The 14725-nt window shown below is 43.6% G+C and overlaps 1 protein-coding gene across 3 annotated transcripts in view; it reads right to left on the bottom strand.

The window, feature by feature from the left end:
* Cdk15 (cyclin-dependent kinase 15) overlaps positions 1-14725 on the bottom strand; it is a 93613-nt gene that overhangs the window by 42271 nt on the left and 36617 nt on the right. For 2 of the 3 annotated variants that reach the window (NM_001431239.1, NM_001431240.1), the window contains 1 exon segment: positions 4589-4682. In NM_001431239.1, the coding sequence (NP_001418168.1) occupies positions 4589-4682 (94 nt within the window). 3 annotated transcript variants of the gene reach the window in all.

Here is a 14725-nt window from a genome sequence, read left to right as displayed (position 1 = left end):
TATGTGGTAGCTCTTCTCTGAATATGATTTTCCTATAAAACACTGAATATAGACACTGGTCCAGCAGGAAGCTGATTGGCTGGCTGAAGATTACTAGTAGGGATGTAGGACTTAAATCCACTGGTGTGGTGACTAGGTCTCTGGTGGGGTCTGCTGTGCTCGTCTCCACACAATAGACACTAAAGCGCTATTTTCCCTCCCGTAATAAGTTTTGAAAAGTGGTGCCACTGAGTAAAGACTTCAAGCTTTGATCCATTCTCTTTACAAACTAAAAAGTGAGTGAGTGAGTGAGAGGATTATATATATATAAGCTTGTCCTAGGAACCAACCCAAGCCCGAGGGGACACTGAGAATCCTTGATTCCATTTTGAAAAGCCAACTAGTCTAATTCTTCTTTTGTGGGTAAAGCCCAGAGGAGGGGAAGCCAATCCTTCCTCAGCCCACTGTCATCCGTGTTTGTACAGATGCATGTGTAAACAAGTGGGTGTGACTCATGGCGACCCATTCATCTTCTGTCAGTTGGCGAAGCACAGTGGAAAGAAAGCAGAGCCGGGGAGGAGAAACCAACACAGGAAATGAATCGCAAACACATTCACATTTTCTGGAAGGTGAAAGTTACCAGACTTGTTGGTTACTTTGTACCATGTTTAACTGAGGCCAAATGGACACCAAATTTTCTGGGAAAATTTTTATGCTAAAAGCTTATTGAACTGAGATGTTAGAGGTTTAAAAAAATCCAATTATTCATTTAGCAGAAATTCATTTAGTTAAGATACGACTACAGAAACCTTATAATCTGTTTTATTTTCTAACTTATTTCACAGGTGAGGGAAGCAAAAATGGATGAACAGGACCACACAAAGTCAAAAGGCATCTAGAAAAAGAAATAATGGAACGAAGAAAGAATCTGTATTATCTTTTTGTTGGGGTTGAGATCTAACATGGACAGGGAACTCAGAGAAGTTAGTACCAAGTAAACACATCTACTAGTTAAAAAATGGGACAAAGAACTCCAGTGGACATTTCTCAAAGGAAGACGTACAAATGGCCTAAGGTATGAAAAATAAAGTTCAACATCACTAATTGCCAGAGAAGTGCAAGTTGGGACAATAACTGTAGTTAGGACCATGGAAATGTCATTGTGTGTCTGTTGGGGTAGGTATTGAAAAACAAAGTCCATAAAGGGCTGAGGATATGACTCAGAGAGTGGAGTAGTAGAGTTCTTGCCTAGAGTACAGGAGAGACCCTGGATTCAATCCTCCATGAATGCATAAGCCCGGTACGTTGGCACACAGATGTGTAAAGGGCTGTTGCAGGGTGAAGAGCAGCAATACCAGTTGTGCTCTCTTAGCTGTGAGCAGAGCAATAGCAGCCGCATTATTGAAGCATCTGTATAGCAGTCTATGAAAGAAGGAAGTGAATATATGTTCACATCTGCATGTTTGTGTGTGTGTGTGTGTGTGTGTACACGTGCGCACGCGTGCATGTGTGTGTGCAACCCATAGGAACCTTTCTCTCCCTCTACCCTGTGGTCCAAGGATTGAACTCAGGCTGTCAAGGTTGGCAAGCTTTAACCTCTGAGCCATCTCTTCAGCCCTACAAATGTGTAGCAAGCACTTACAGTGAAGTGGTTTTGCTGTACATTTTATCTTACAGAATCCCTATAACGAGGCTACAAAATCATACGATCAATCTCATTTTGTAGATGGAAAAACTAAAGCTCAAGAGATGCTATGTGAACGTTGTCTATTTTCATAATTACTTAAGTGGCAAGAAAAGCCACTGCATTAGCCACCTCCAGCTCAGATGATGTTTTAGTGTCCAAAGAGAAGACCCAAAGTGACATTTATGTCTCTTTCTAAGAATATGCCCTTTGGCTAGGGGCTGGGGGTGGGGGGACTTTTTGTTTGTTTGTGAATGTTTCCTATTTTGTCTCACGTTTCCCATAATATCATCCAGGCGGCCAGAAGACAATTTAATGTTAGTGATTAATTTGTACACATTGTCTTTGTTTCTCATGGTACGGCCTATCTTCACCAGCAGGCAGGGAGCTGAACTAAGCAACGGATAAAAACCCCCATGTAAAGTGTCTGACGAGCCGTGAAAGCAAGCTAAGTGAAATAAGCCAGACCCAGAAAGACCAGTGTCCTACGACTCCAGTGATGTCAGGTGTGTGATAATTCACAAAGTCCCGGAGACAGACAGTACACGAGAGGTTCTCAGGGGCTGTGTCGGCAGACTAGCCGTGACTGTGTTTATGGCTGCAGAGCCTTGGCTGTGGGTGATGCAGAGGTGCTGGAGACAATCACAGAGATGCTGTGCACTGGCTGCAGCAGACTGTATGCTTGGTTGTCGACATAGCAACATCCTGGTTTCATTTTCATTGTCCCTTGGGCTCACTGGGTGCTATGTGATTTTTATTTATTGAGTATGTTGGGGGAGGCACATGCGTGGAAGTCAGAGGACAATTTGTGGGAGTTCTTTCCTTCTACAGTGTGGATTGGAGACTCAACTCAAGTTGTCAGGCTTGGCAGCAACTGCCCTTATCCAGCGAGTCATTCTGCTGTCCCCCTGACAGTTTAACATCTATGCACTGTGAAATGTTAGTATCAGGAAAGTTCATCTACTTAAACACTGGCCATATTTTTGTGATTGAACAAAAACTCTTTCTTTAAAACTCTTTCTTGCATACATATCTACATATATACATATGCAAAACATACACATACATGTAAAAATTTTAAATGTTTTTAATCACAGAAAAATTACACAAATATATATGTGCATATGTGTGTTAAAAATGCAAGAAAAGATTTTACATATGTACTTAATTTTTTCAAAACTCTATTTTTAATGATAGTTCTTAAATGTTTTAACTTCCCTTATCATTTACCACCCACCAGAGGTAATGGAAAAGAAAGGATACGGGGAAGCGAACCTGTTTAGAAAGGTTCTTTGGAGGAACTCCCGTCTGTGTTGTTTGGAAATTGGCGGTTTAGTTCACAGGTCAGCAGCTCGATCCATTCACAAACACTTCATGGATACACCAGCAGTCCGGTTCAATTGAGTCAGGACAGCAAACATGAATCAGCAGCAGTGGCACTGCCTAGCAGAGACAGACAGGCCTCTGCCTCAGCATGGCACAAGTCAGCAGGAGGGACCAGGAGGAATGACAGGAGACGTTCTCAGCTGTGCCTCTCTCAGGGAAGTAAGATCAGCGAAGATGCAAGACTAACAAGTGTTGCACAGCTAGCTATACCAGCAAGCCGAGCTCTGTCTCCAACTGGTCACTGTCCATTGGGTCCTATTTATACTCCCTCCACACGTAACGTGTCCACCACATGTGCCGCCTCAGCACCTGCTTCCAGTCAGCCCAAGTCTTCAGAAGCAGCAGAAAATTGCAGCACACCACCAGAAGTTTCTCTCTGTGGAGTCCCAACAAATGGAGCTCAACTGCGCATGGAAGGTGGACCAATACACGTGTGGTTAGCGAAGAACCCTTCATCACGTGTCCTTTCATGTGCTTCCTTTAGCAGAACATTTTTTCACCTGTGTCTGCTTCAGTGAAATGTTTCTTCATGAGTCTGCCTTAGCCTTTCACCTGTGTCCACTTTAGCTAATGTTTCTTCTTCTGTTTGCCCCAGCAAAATATCATCCAACCGACTTCCCAAAGAACCCTTAAGTTTCCACTTCACATATGTAATATGTTTATAAAATATGAACACACATGTATGCACAGAACATTCATGGTTACTTGCAATTTACTGGACAAGAGACAGCCAGACCTAATTTATCAAACTTGTTTGTAACTTGGTATACATTGGCCAACCTGGCAAATGTTAGGTATACTTTACTGAAATAGGAAATATGGCCATGAAAAAAAGAGAAAGAGAGGTGAGTGGACAGTGCAGCTATGTCACTGTCTATAAAAGAAAGCAAAGCAAAGCACACCAGAGTGCAAATGAAGCAGAGCAAATGAAGGAAAGAAGTAGAAACACACATATGCATACACACTCATACGGATGTGCATGCACACACTCATTCATCACACGCACATAAACATGAGCACATGAAAACTTCCATACACATGTATGCACACACTTATGTACTCATGCTCAAATACACACTCACACCAATGCCTCCTCACCAAGGTCCTTAACATCTTCTGCCATGTGTAGGAGCATGACCAATTCCATACTCCTTTACACAACTTGGGAAATCTGTTTTATGAAATTTTAGGAAAAGTAGATGTCCTGTCTCCTGGTGCTGAGGATTCAGGGCCAGCACAGGAATGGCCAAGTAGTACTGCCCAGAAAATGCTGCTGGGCACCAAGAAAATACTAATAAACACACAAAGCCAGACACCCAAGTGTCTTTAGTAGTGAGACTTGGTAGGCTGGTGTGGGACAGCAGGAGTCTCCTAATGCCTCATCCGGAAGGAACTCCTTTCTGTGGCAAACATCATAGCTTTACCACCCTGGGTGCAGCTCTTGAGCAGATAGAGTGGTTCATTCATCCCTAAGGCAAATTTGTCTCCAAGTTTGTAATGTAGGTCTTTCTTTTTTTTCATAAGGAACTTTTGTCTCACCTCCCAGATCTTCTCCAGTTGTTCAAGGATGTTGGATACCCCAGGAAACAGAGGTTGGCCCTGGAACATTTCGATAAAGATGCAGCCTGCGCCCCTAGCAAAGGAAGCAAGGTTATCCATTAGGAGGCTGTTCATATAAAATTGGACATCTACAGCGTCTCCTGAGCAACACTGGGGATACTGTTAAATGGGTGTCACACTGTTAAACGGGTGTCATGCGCTATTAAAAACCCAGAGCCAGAAACGTTCCTAAGTGAGGACAGTCAAGAGATGGTTCGAGTACAGTGAAGCCAGCCAGTCAGGGGCATGCTCCAGTTGTAAACCTTAAGTCACAGAAGCTCACCATTCTGTGGAAAAGGAAAGCCCTGAACCCCAATTTAAATAATTAAACTTAAGCTGCTACCCCTGTAAGATGTTAGTGTATGTGCCACTTGGAGAGGGGGAAAGGCACATTATTTCATAACTACATAACAATTATTTTGTATCAATTAAAAACTTAAAAGTATTTTTGAAGACTACATCCCCAAGTGTAGTTATATTCCTAAGCTCTGGGAGGCTGAAGCAGGCAGAAAAAAGATTACAAACCATAAGTGTATGCGCCCACACACACACATACACACCACGTACACATACATACACACATACACATACACACACACCACATACACACACGCACACATACACACACACCACAAACACACACACACAGAAACACACCACATACATACACACATACATACACACACACCACATACACACCCATTCTTTGCAAATCCTATTATGCTATTATGATGTAGTCAAAACGCTTATATTATCCTTATTGGTAAGGTCATTATAAGTTTAATTAAGCATGAGTTACTTTCTAATATATCATAGTTATGCATGCAAAAAAATGGAAGATTAAAATGAAATAAATTGGTTTAAGTGTTCCTAAAACTTCTGCACATTCAGCATTTGATCCAGACTTTCTGGCGTGCTAACCCACGGTATCATCCTCTATGTTAAGAGCTGGTGATGCAGCAAGTTTTAAAAAAGCCATAAAAGGGCTAAGCGTCATTGGTGCTGAGCTTCTACAATTACACAGCTAGTTTACTTTGGACTCCTGCTTGAAGAAGGTTACTAAACATGTCTGATTCACTTTTCTATTGTTTGGTTCCTAGGGGTTTCAATAAAGCAAACCCTTCTTGTTTGCAGGTTTTCCTTCAGTTACTTCAGTTACCCATCCTCCCAAGAAAGCTTTTCATTACCTTAAAACAAAGTCTCTTTTCATGGTATCTCCTTATCTTCTTTTCGTGGTGCCAGAGCCAGACCTGGGCTTCTTGAATGTTAAGGAGGCATGCTGCCGCCAAGCCACAGTCTGGACCTGCCTTGGTTTTTTTCACTTGTGACTATGGGAAACTGAGGAAGAAGTCTTTTTGTTAGACACTTTCATGCTACCCTTTTTCATCTATACAAGGATGATTACAATGTTACATAAAGGGTATTTCGGCAAAATCAAGAACATTTGGGCTGTTATGCAAGCATCACAAAGTGGCATAGGTCTTTCTGTTGTAGAGAAAAAAATTTCCATTTGCATTTTAAGTAGCTTGAAACCTTTATCTAACAGATTGCAAGTCTAAGGACACTCATATACATATTTTTTTTCTTTTTTTTCGGAGCTGGGGATCGAACTCAGGGCCTTGAGCTTGCTAGGCAAGCGCTCTACGGCTGAGCTAAATCCCCAACCCCTCATATACATATTATACACAGTATATATAGTGTGTATACATTATATACACATGGATATAATATGTGTATCAAGTGTATATGTTTCTATATATGCTGTGTATCATTTTAAGACAAAACCCTGATTCAATTATGTTTCAGTACCTGGAAGATCCATTAAGTACCATCAATACTCAAATAAATATTTAATTATTTAATCTAATGCTTTCATTAAAACAAAGAGGCTGATTCTTAAATACTTCAATGAATATTGTACTCAATGAGTTTGAGCTAAAGTTTTTAAAGCTGAAAGCATTTTTGGGTTCTGAAAGCATTTCAGAACTGTCATTCTGAAAATAATCCCCGTTTCGCAATTTGTCTATCATCCTGTTATGCAATCTGTTTTCAGAACTGAGTAAATTTTTATTTGTTTCTTCAGTTTAAGAACTGGGCTTGAGAGCTGAGAGTGTGGTGGTACACACCTTTAGTTCGATTACTGGGCAGAGGCAGAGGCAGAAGCAGAGGCAGAGGCAGAGGCAGAGGCAGAGGCAGAGGCAGAGGCAGAGGCAGAGGCAGAGGCAGAGGCAGAGGCAGAGGCAGAGGCAGAGGCAGAGGCAGAGGCAGAGGCAGAGGCAGAGGCAGAGGCAGAGGCAGAGGCAGAGGCAGAGGCTGATCCATGAGTTTGAGGCCAACCTGGTCTACAGAGTGAGGATTCTAAAGTCTCTCTCTCTCTCTCTCTCTCTCTCTCTCTCTCTCTCTCTCTCCACACACACATACACACACACACACACACACACACACACACACACACACGCATGCACACACTGACCAAAGCCCAAAGCCCAAAAACCAAAACCCAAATCAAACCAAAACCCAAATCAAAGCAAAACCAACCAAACAAACAAAAACAAAAAGCAAACAAAACAAAACAACAAAAACCCCCTCCCCACCCGCTAAGGAGCCAGCTCCCGCTTCCTTCAATTCTTCCAGTTTGTTTTCAGTCTTCATTCTTGTGACTCTTCTTACACCCTGCCTGTCACTGGGCCTCCAGTGGGGCTTCAGTCCATAGATGCCCAAGGGTGGGTGGTGTGGGGTAGGAGAAGCAGCCCCTGTGGTGGAGGTGTCACTCGAAGTGGGAAACGGAGCAGGTGGCCTCAAACAGTGCATCCTTCTAGAAGGGCGAGTCGGCAGGGGTCAATTTATGGCACCAAATGTGGTTCTTAAGTCAAGTTAGAACAAACAGCTACAATCTTTTCTGCATTTTCTGGCTTCTTCCGATCCCGCCCCCCCCCCCCCCTATTCTAAGCATGAACAAATTCTTCCAGAAGAAAAAGATTCCTCAGATTCCTTAGGCAATCCCCTAGGGGAGAAAATCATCTCAGGAGGTTTTAGCTTCTCAGAGATGTGAGGAACATATAAAAATTCTGTTGGGCGAAATGAATTCATATTTCATTTTTTTTACTGTTGAAGTTAATTCGGCATGCCGTGACAGATGCCAATAACATGACATTTCCAGTTACTTTCCTTGGGCCACGTTTTATATTTGAAGGTTTTTCGGCAAGAAGCCTGACAGTGGAGAACCAGGCAGGGACTGCTTTCTATAATTGGAAAGCCGCAGTCACCTGAAGTCAGCAGCAAAGATCCTGCCCTGTGTTTCACAATTAAGCCACCCTTAAAACTCAGTGTGCTAGGGCCTGGAGAGTGGCTCAGTGATTAGAGCACTGGCTGCTTTTAGAGGACTTGAGTTCTGTCCCCAGCACTTACACTGGGCGACTGGGGGGCTCATTAACACCAATAATTTCAGTTCTGGGGGATCCAATATCCTCTTCCAGCCCCCATGGGTATCCACATCCATCTCTCCCTCTCCTTCTCCCTCTCCCTCCCTTCCCTCCCCCTCTCTCCCTCTCCCTCCCCTCCCTCCCCCTCTCTCCTTCTCCCTCTCCCTCTCCCTCCCCTCCCTCCCCCTCTCTCCCTCTCCCTCCCCCTCTCTCCCTCCCCCTCTCTCCCTCTCCCTCCCCCTCTCTCCCTCCCCCTCCCCCTCTCCCTCTCTCTTTCCTTTCTCCTGCCCCCAACACACACTAAAATCCTCAATGTAATAGGCTAGGATGAACCTTAAAAACATTACACTAAATGAAAAAAGCCGGACTTGCAAGGGCAAGTATCAGTGATTCCAGTTATGTGAAGTGCTCTGAGCAGTCGGATTCACCGAGGCGCAGGAAGTGGACCAGTGGTTCCCAGGGGCTGCTGGGAAAGTCTGGTGGGATACAGTTTCAATATGGGATAATGAAAGGTCCTAGAGCTGCACAAAAATGACTGTCACACAACACGAATGTACCGAATGCCGCTAGATTGGTTCAGATGGCTAAATATGCCGTCTTATGTTTTGTTTAGTTCCTCCCCTCAAAAGCAAGTAAAGAAAAAAAACCTACCACATAGAGTTACAACTCTGTGTGAACATCTCTTTTCCTCAAAGCCCTTAATAAGGGACTTTTAAGGTCTGAAGAGGACAAGGGGAAAGACAAGCAGGAGAGAGGAAGTGTTGGGAGACTAGAGAAGACTGGCTAAGAACCTTTGTTATAATTCACCAGAGCCATGTGCCTTTGCTCTGGGCTCCCCTTGGCTGTGTGTCCTAAGGTGTGCCGAGAGGTGATGATTGCTTCCCCTAAGACAAGAGCAGCTGCCACTGGTCAGCAACTGCCTACAAAGGTTCCCAGTCCAGCGCTGGAGGGCCGCATACAGCGCCTAGCAGGATAGACTCCTCTCCACTCCCTGATTGTCTTCCTCTCTGCCCACTCCTCTTATCATCCTGAAAAGGAGACAGGAGAAGAGGGAGGATCACCCACCGTGTGGACCCCAGTTTTTAGCAAGGCCTTAAAGTGAGCAGGCAGTAAACCCAGGGGCAATGCTGGCTGTTCTGTTCCTGTGTTACTTTTTAGTTTTACTAAGCAAACAATAGTGGGATTGAGTAGACATAACAGAAGTGATTTTAATTTATAATTGTGTATTTATCTTGCTGGTGGGATGTGTGTCATGGAGAATATAGGGAGGTCAGAGGACAACTCTGGAGTCGGTTCCCTCCTTATGTGGGTTCTGGATATCAGACCCCAGCTTGTCAGGCATGGACAGCAGGTGCCATAACTTGCTGAGCCATCTCACTGGTTGGATAGGATTCTTTATTGGTCAGTTTCCCCCAGGATCCCACCTAGCCATGACTGTATGTAGATGAGATGCTCTGTGGCACCTTCAATCTGGAATCGTTCTCTCCTTTTCTCTGACTTTATGAAACTATGATTTCAGATCTGGGTACATGGTGTCCCAATAGACTGCTTGCCTAGCATGTACAAGGCACGTGCAGGGTTCGAGTCCCAGCACCACCAAAAGAAAAATAATTGGAAAAAAAAAAACCCTTCAATCTTTCAAAGATTCCAGGCCAATTGCTGTAGTAGATGTTGGGCTTCTCTGGTTTCTTCATGATCAAAGCTGGGTAGAATTTCTTCTTCCAGCAATGCCATGTAAATGGCTTTGGGTTCTCAGCATATCCTATTCGGAGGAACACATCAGGTTTCCCATGATTCATTATGTCCCTTTAATTGCTGCTGTAAGGTGTGGTCCACCAAGTTTCTCTGCCATAAAGTTACTATTTTTTTCTTCATAGTGGATAAGTGGTTTGTGAAGCTGTGCTTTGTGGCTATGTGAATGTCTTGGTCTTCAGCGAACTGCCCCCTTTTAAGTTACACATCGCTGAATCCTGTCTTAACTCCTGCTGTATTGGTTGCAAAATAGTGACTTGCCAACTGTATTAGGTTTTTTCTCCTTCTGTCATTAGTTGGCATTCTACTGGGGGGTTGGGGGTGGAGAGGGACTTCTCTTCCCAGCCCTCTGGCTAGGTAGCCAGCTGTCTCCAGTGTGGACTCTTACTTTACTCTCTAGGCTATAATTAATTTCTCTCATAATTTACTTTGATGTTAAAATTGCCCCAGATTTGGCCAGAGGAAGCTTCTTCAGACTGCTTCCCATGTTCTTTTGACATGTCCCCATTTATTTTATATCATTTTGTAAGCACTCCCAGTGGAGGGATAAGGACATTGATCCAAAATGTCCTGCCTACAAGACGTACAGGGACACAGATGGAGCAGAGACTGAGGGTGTGGCCAACCAATGACTGCCCAGCTTGAGACCCATCTCACGGGCAAGAACTATTCCGTGACACTGTCCATAATACTTAGTTATGCTTGCAGACAGTGGCCTAGCATAGCTGTCTTCTGAGAGTCTCCACCCAGCACTTGACTAAAATAGATGCAGACCCCACAGCCAAACATTAGACAGAGCATTGGGAGTTTTATGGAAGAGTTGGGGGAAGGATTGAGGAACCTGAAGGGCAGAGGTTCTCCACAGGAAAACCAACAGAGTCAACTGACCTGGACTCTTGGGGCTCTCAGAGACTGAACCGCCAACCAAAGAGCACACACAGGCTGGGCTTAGGCCCCCTCCCACATATGTAGCAGATGTGCAGCTTGCTTTTCACACAGGTCCCCCAACAACTGGAGTGGGAGGCTTACCCTGATCCTGTTCCCCTCACTGGACTACCTGGTCTCAGTGGGAGAGGATGTGCCTAGCTTGCAGTGACTTGAGGTGCCAAGGTGGGTTGGTTCTTAGAGAAGAGGGGGAGGGGTGTTAGGAAGGGGCCGTGGGAAGGGAGGACTGGAAGGAGGAGGAGGCTGTGATAAAGTAAATAAATGAATAAATTAACGGGGAAGAAAGAGAATACAGTCTGGTCCAAAAGATGACCCAAGCCCCTCTTACACTTCCTTGTTCCCACCTTAAAATCAGACAAGTCCTCCTTCTTTTTAGTAGGCAGTGATATAAAGAATTCAAGATCTAGGTCTTAGCCTGGTGCTTAGGTAAGACGCACTAATAGCTAAAAGGGTCTCAAAGGTTTTAAACGTTGCGGAGAGATGGCTCGGCAGAGCATTTGCTGCTCTTGCAGAGGACCCAGGCTTGTTTTCCACCATTCAGGCTGGTCTCAGACTCCCCATGTAGCTGGAGATAGCCTTGAACTCTAGCTCCCCGCCATCTTCCCCTTCCCTAGTGTTGGGCATATAAGAGTGCACCACCACACCTGCCGGGGTGCTGGGGATGGGAGGTGCTGATCTGTGTGACTTGTGCATGCTAAGCAAGTTCTCTACCAGTTGAGCTGCGTTTCTCACCTTTAATAATCATCTTAAAGAAGACATCATATTCAAGCTACATTCCAGAAGAATCCAACATGTGCTCCTCCTTTGAGGTAAAGATTGTGAAAATTGGACTTTTATTAAATTTCATTGCCTATAGTGCAGTAGGAATTGGACATGATGTCACTGAATATATGTACAATATATATAAATCCACTTAGAAAAACATAATTTAAAAATTGTTTTTGAAAAGATGGGCGGTATGGTGGTGCACACCCTTTAATCCCAGCACTGGGGAGGCAGAGGCAGGTGGATCTATGTGCTCAAGGCCAGCTTGGTCTACACAGCAAGTTCCAGGACACCCAGGGCTGTATAGAAAAACTCTGTCTCAAAAAAAACAACCAAACAACCAAATGTAACATAAAGTAATCATACAGGCATTTGACCTACATGTGTATCTATGCACCACATGCATGCCTAGTGCCCAAGAAGTCCAGAAGAAGGCTTTGAATCCCCTGGGACTGGAATTACAGACAGTTATGAGCCACCATGTGGGTGGGAATCAAACCTGGCCCTCTGGAAGAGCAGGCAATGCTCCTATCTGCTGAGTCAGCTCTCCAGCCTCTGGGGTTAGTGTAGAGGGTAGTAACCTGAAAAATTGCCTTTCTTCTTGGTTTAAAACTATATAAAACATAACATTTTAATGTTATATAATATGAAGTACATTGCTCTACATAAAGTATAGTTTTAATTTAGGAAGTATATAGGTATGATCTCCAGCATTTTCAAGTACAAATCCTATCCAAGGGAACCCATCAATATTTAAGGCCTCAAAAACTTCCACAAATGACTTTGTATGTCTCCACTCATGCGCCCTGATGCTCTTTTGCTGTGTGTTCTGATCGTTTCTTTTCTGCTGTCTTGTGTTAGGTAAAGTTTCCTTGCCACTTTTCACACATGAAAAATATCACAGATATAATTCCAGGAAAATTAACACATAACTATCAAATGCCACATGCTCGGGGAGAGATAGCACATGAAAGGATAATAAAAGAGAGTTATAAGGACTTTGCTTTAGATACATACAGCCTTAAGCAAAAAGCTATAACACTTTATAAAACCACAGTCATTGAAGAAGACTTAAGCAGCTGGAAAGATAGGTTGTGCTCAAACCTTGGAAGTCAAGCGCAGCCGTACACACTTAGAAGGACATGGAAGCAGGAGGATCAGGGGTTCAAGGTTATCCTCGGCTATACACAGTTTGAGACCAACATGGGCTACAAGAGTACATGATACATATAATACATAATACATACATACATATATATATTACATAGCTATAAAAATAGCCTACTCATTTTCATAATATTCTATTCATTTTATGCAATTCTAATGAAAAGCCCACTAGGAATTTTTATGTAACTGGAGGCACTGTGTCTGATTACATCAAAAATCAAAAATTAATGAGTCGTGAGTCAAGGAGTTCATGTGTGTGTGTGTGTGTGTAGTGTTCCTGTGTGCCAGGGAATAGTGGAGGGGGGCAGGGCATAGACTCCAGAGTCAGCATCACGTGTCTTCCTCAATCATTCACTGATTTCTTTATTAAGACGGCGTCTTACAGAACCGAAACTTCTCTGATTCAGCTACCCTAGATGGCCACCAAGTCCTGGGGACCCCTCTGTCTCAGCCTCCCCAGCACTGAGATTATAGACAAGTGCTATCATGCCTGGCTTTTGTTTTGTTTTAAACGTGGGTTCCAGGGATCTAAACTCCCATTCTCATGCTAGTGTGGCAAGCACTTCTTTACCCGTGAAGCCATCTCCCTGGCCCTTGAGGGATTTATGAAGGAGGAGACAAGATTCTTGAAGGGTGAGACATGGCCTATGAACCATCAATTATTACTATAAAGCTATGGTAATTAATACATTGGTACAAGAGTAGATACATTGACCTCACATGACAGAAGAGTGAGCTAGCTCAGAAACAGACCAGGCATTTGTGGAAACTAGATATAGAAGAAATTTGGCATGTTCACAAGTCTTGTACAAGGTCAAGCCAGTAACTTGCCAGCTTGGAGAAGGAAGGGCTCACAAGTCCTACCCCTAGCTGGACCTATGGATGGTTGATGGGTGCTGGGGAAGGGAGTGTCAGTCTTCCTTAAGGGTGTGGTCCTAGGGCTGACCATCCAGTGCATGGCGTCACACCTATGAGTTACACAATGCGTGAAGTTGGGATGGGAGCTGAGGAATGGCTCTGAGTGGAGAGAAGGGGAGACTGGGAGTGTGTGTGAACATGATTAAAATACACTGCATTTGCATATGAACTTCTCCAAGAATGAATAAAGTTATAGTTTTTAAAAGAGAAATTTGGCACGGCAAACAGCATGAGAACCGGAACAAGACAATTGGTTAACATGTTCTAAAGTCAACGTCAAAATAGAAGGCAGACATGGCAGCTCGCATGTGTAATACCAGAACTCAGAGTGCTGAGGCAGGGGGTTGATCAAGGCTACATAGCAAGACCCTGTCAAAGTCAATCAGTTAATCAATCAAATATGAAACTGGGCCTAGAGAGATGGCTCCACAGGACAAAGCGTGTACTTCTCTTGCAAGGGACTGAGTTCTGTCCTCAGCACCTATCTTAGGTACCTCACAACTGCCTATAGCATCAGTTAAAGGAGATCTGACCTCTTCTGGCCTCCTCAGATACCTCGATTCATGAGCAGATACACACGCAGACCTAGAGCAAGAAATATAAAACCCCCCAAAACTTGAAAAAAAACCCAAACCTTTAAGAGGATTTATTAGGTCGTATTGTTCTGGTGTCAAGGAAAGACTTTTAAACAAGAAATAAAGGGGGGAATCAAAAAGAAAAATATCAATAAAAGCATCAAAGCACCAGTATTAAAAACTTTGAGTAAGGGCTGTACTCAGTGCCTGCTACCGAAACTACCATTTGAGTTCAGTCCCCAGAACCCACATAGGGAAAACCAACCCCTGCAATCTGTACTCAGGACCCTCTATACTCACTGTGGAAACAGCATCTACACAGGCAAAGACATACAAAACAGATCAATTAATTAAAATGTAATTTAGTTTTTTTTAAAAAGAACTTTGTTCAAAAGGAGGACATCAAGATAGGAAGACAAAAAAAAAATCTGTATTAGGAGAGGCTACCTGCAATATGTGTAACCGATAAACTACCTAAAACATCCGACATAAATGAAGAACATTCCTAGCAACCAATCAGGACAGAGATAAAG

The sequence above is a fragment of the Rattus norvegicus genome, chromosome 9 (genome assembly GCF_021556685.1).
Source record: "Rattus norvegicus strain SHRSP/BbbUtx chromosome 9, alternate assembly SHRSP_T2T, whole genome shotgun sequence".
NCBI lineage: Eukaryota > Metazoa > Chordata > Mammalia > Rodentia > Muridae > Rattus > Rattus norvegicus.
Note: the sequence above shows the minus strand (reverse complement) of the source record. Positions and strands in the feature narration are given on the sequence as shown.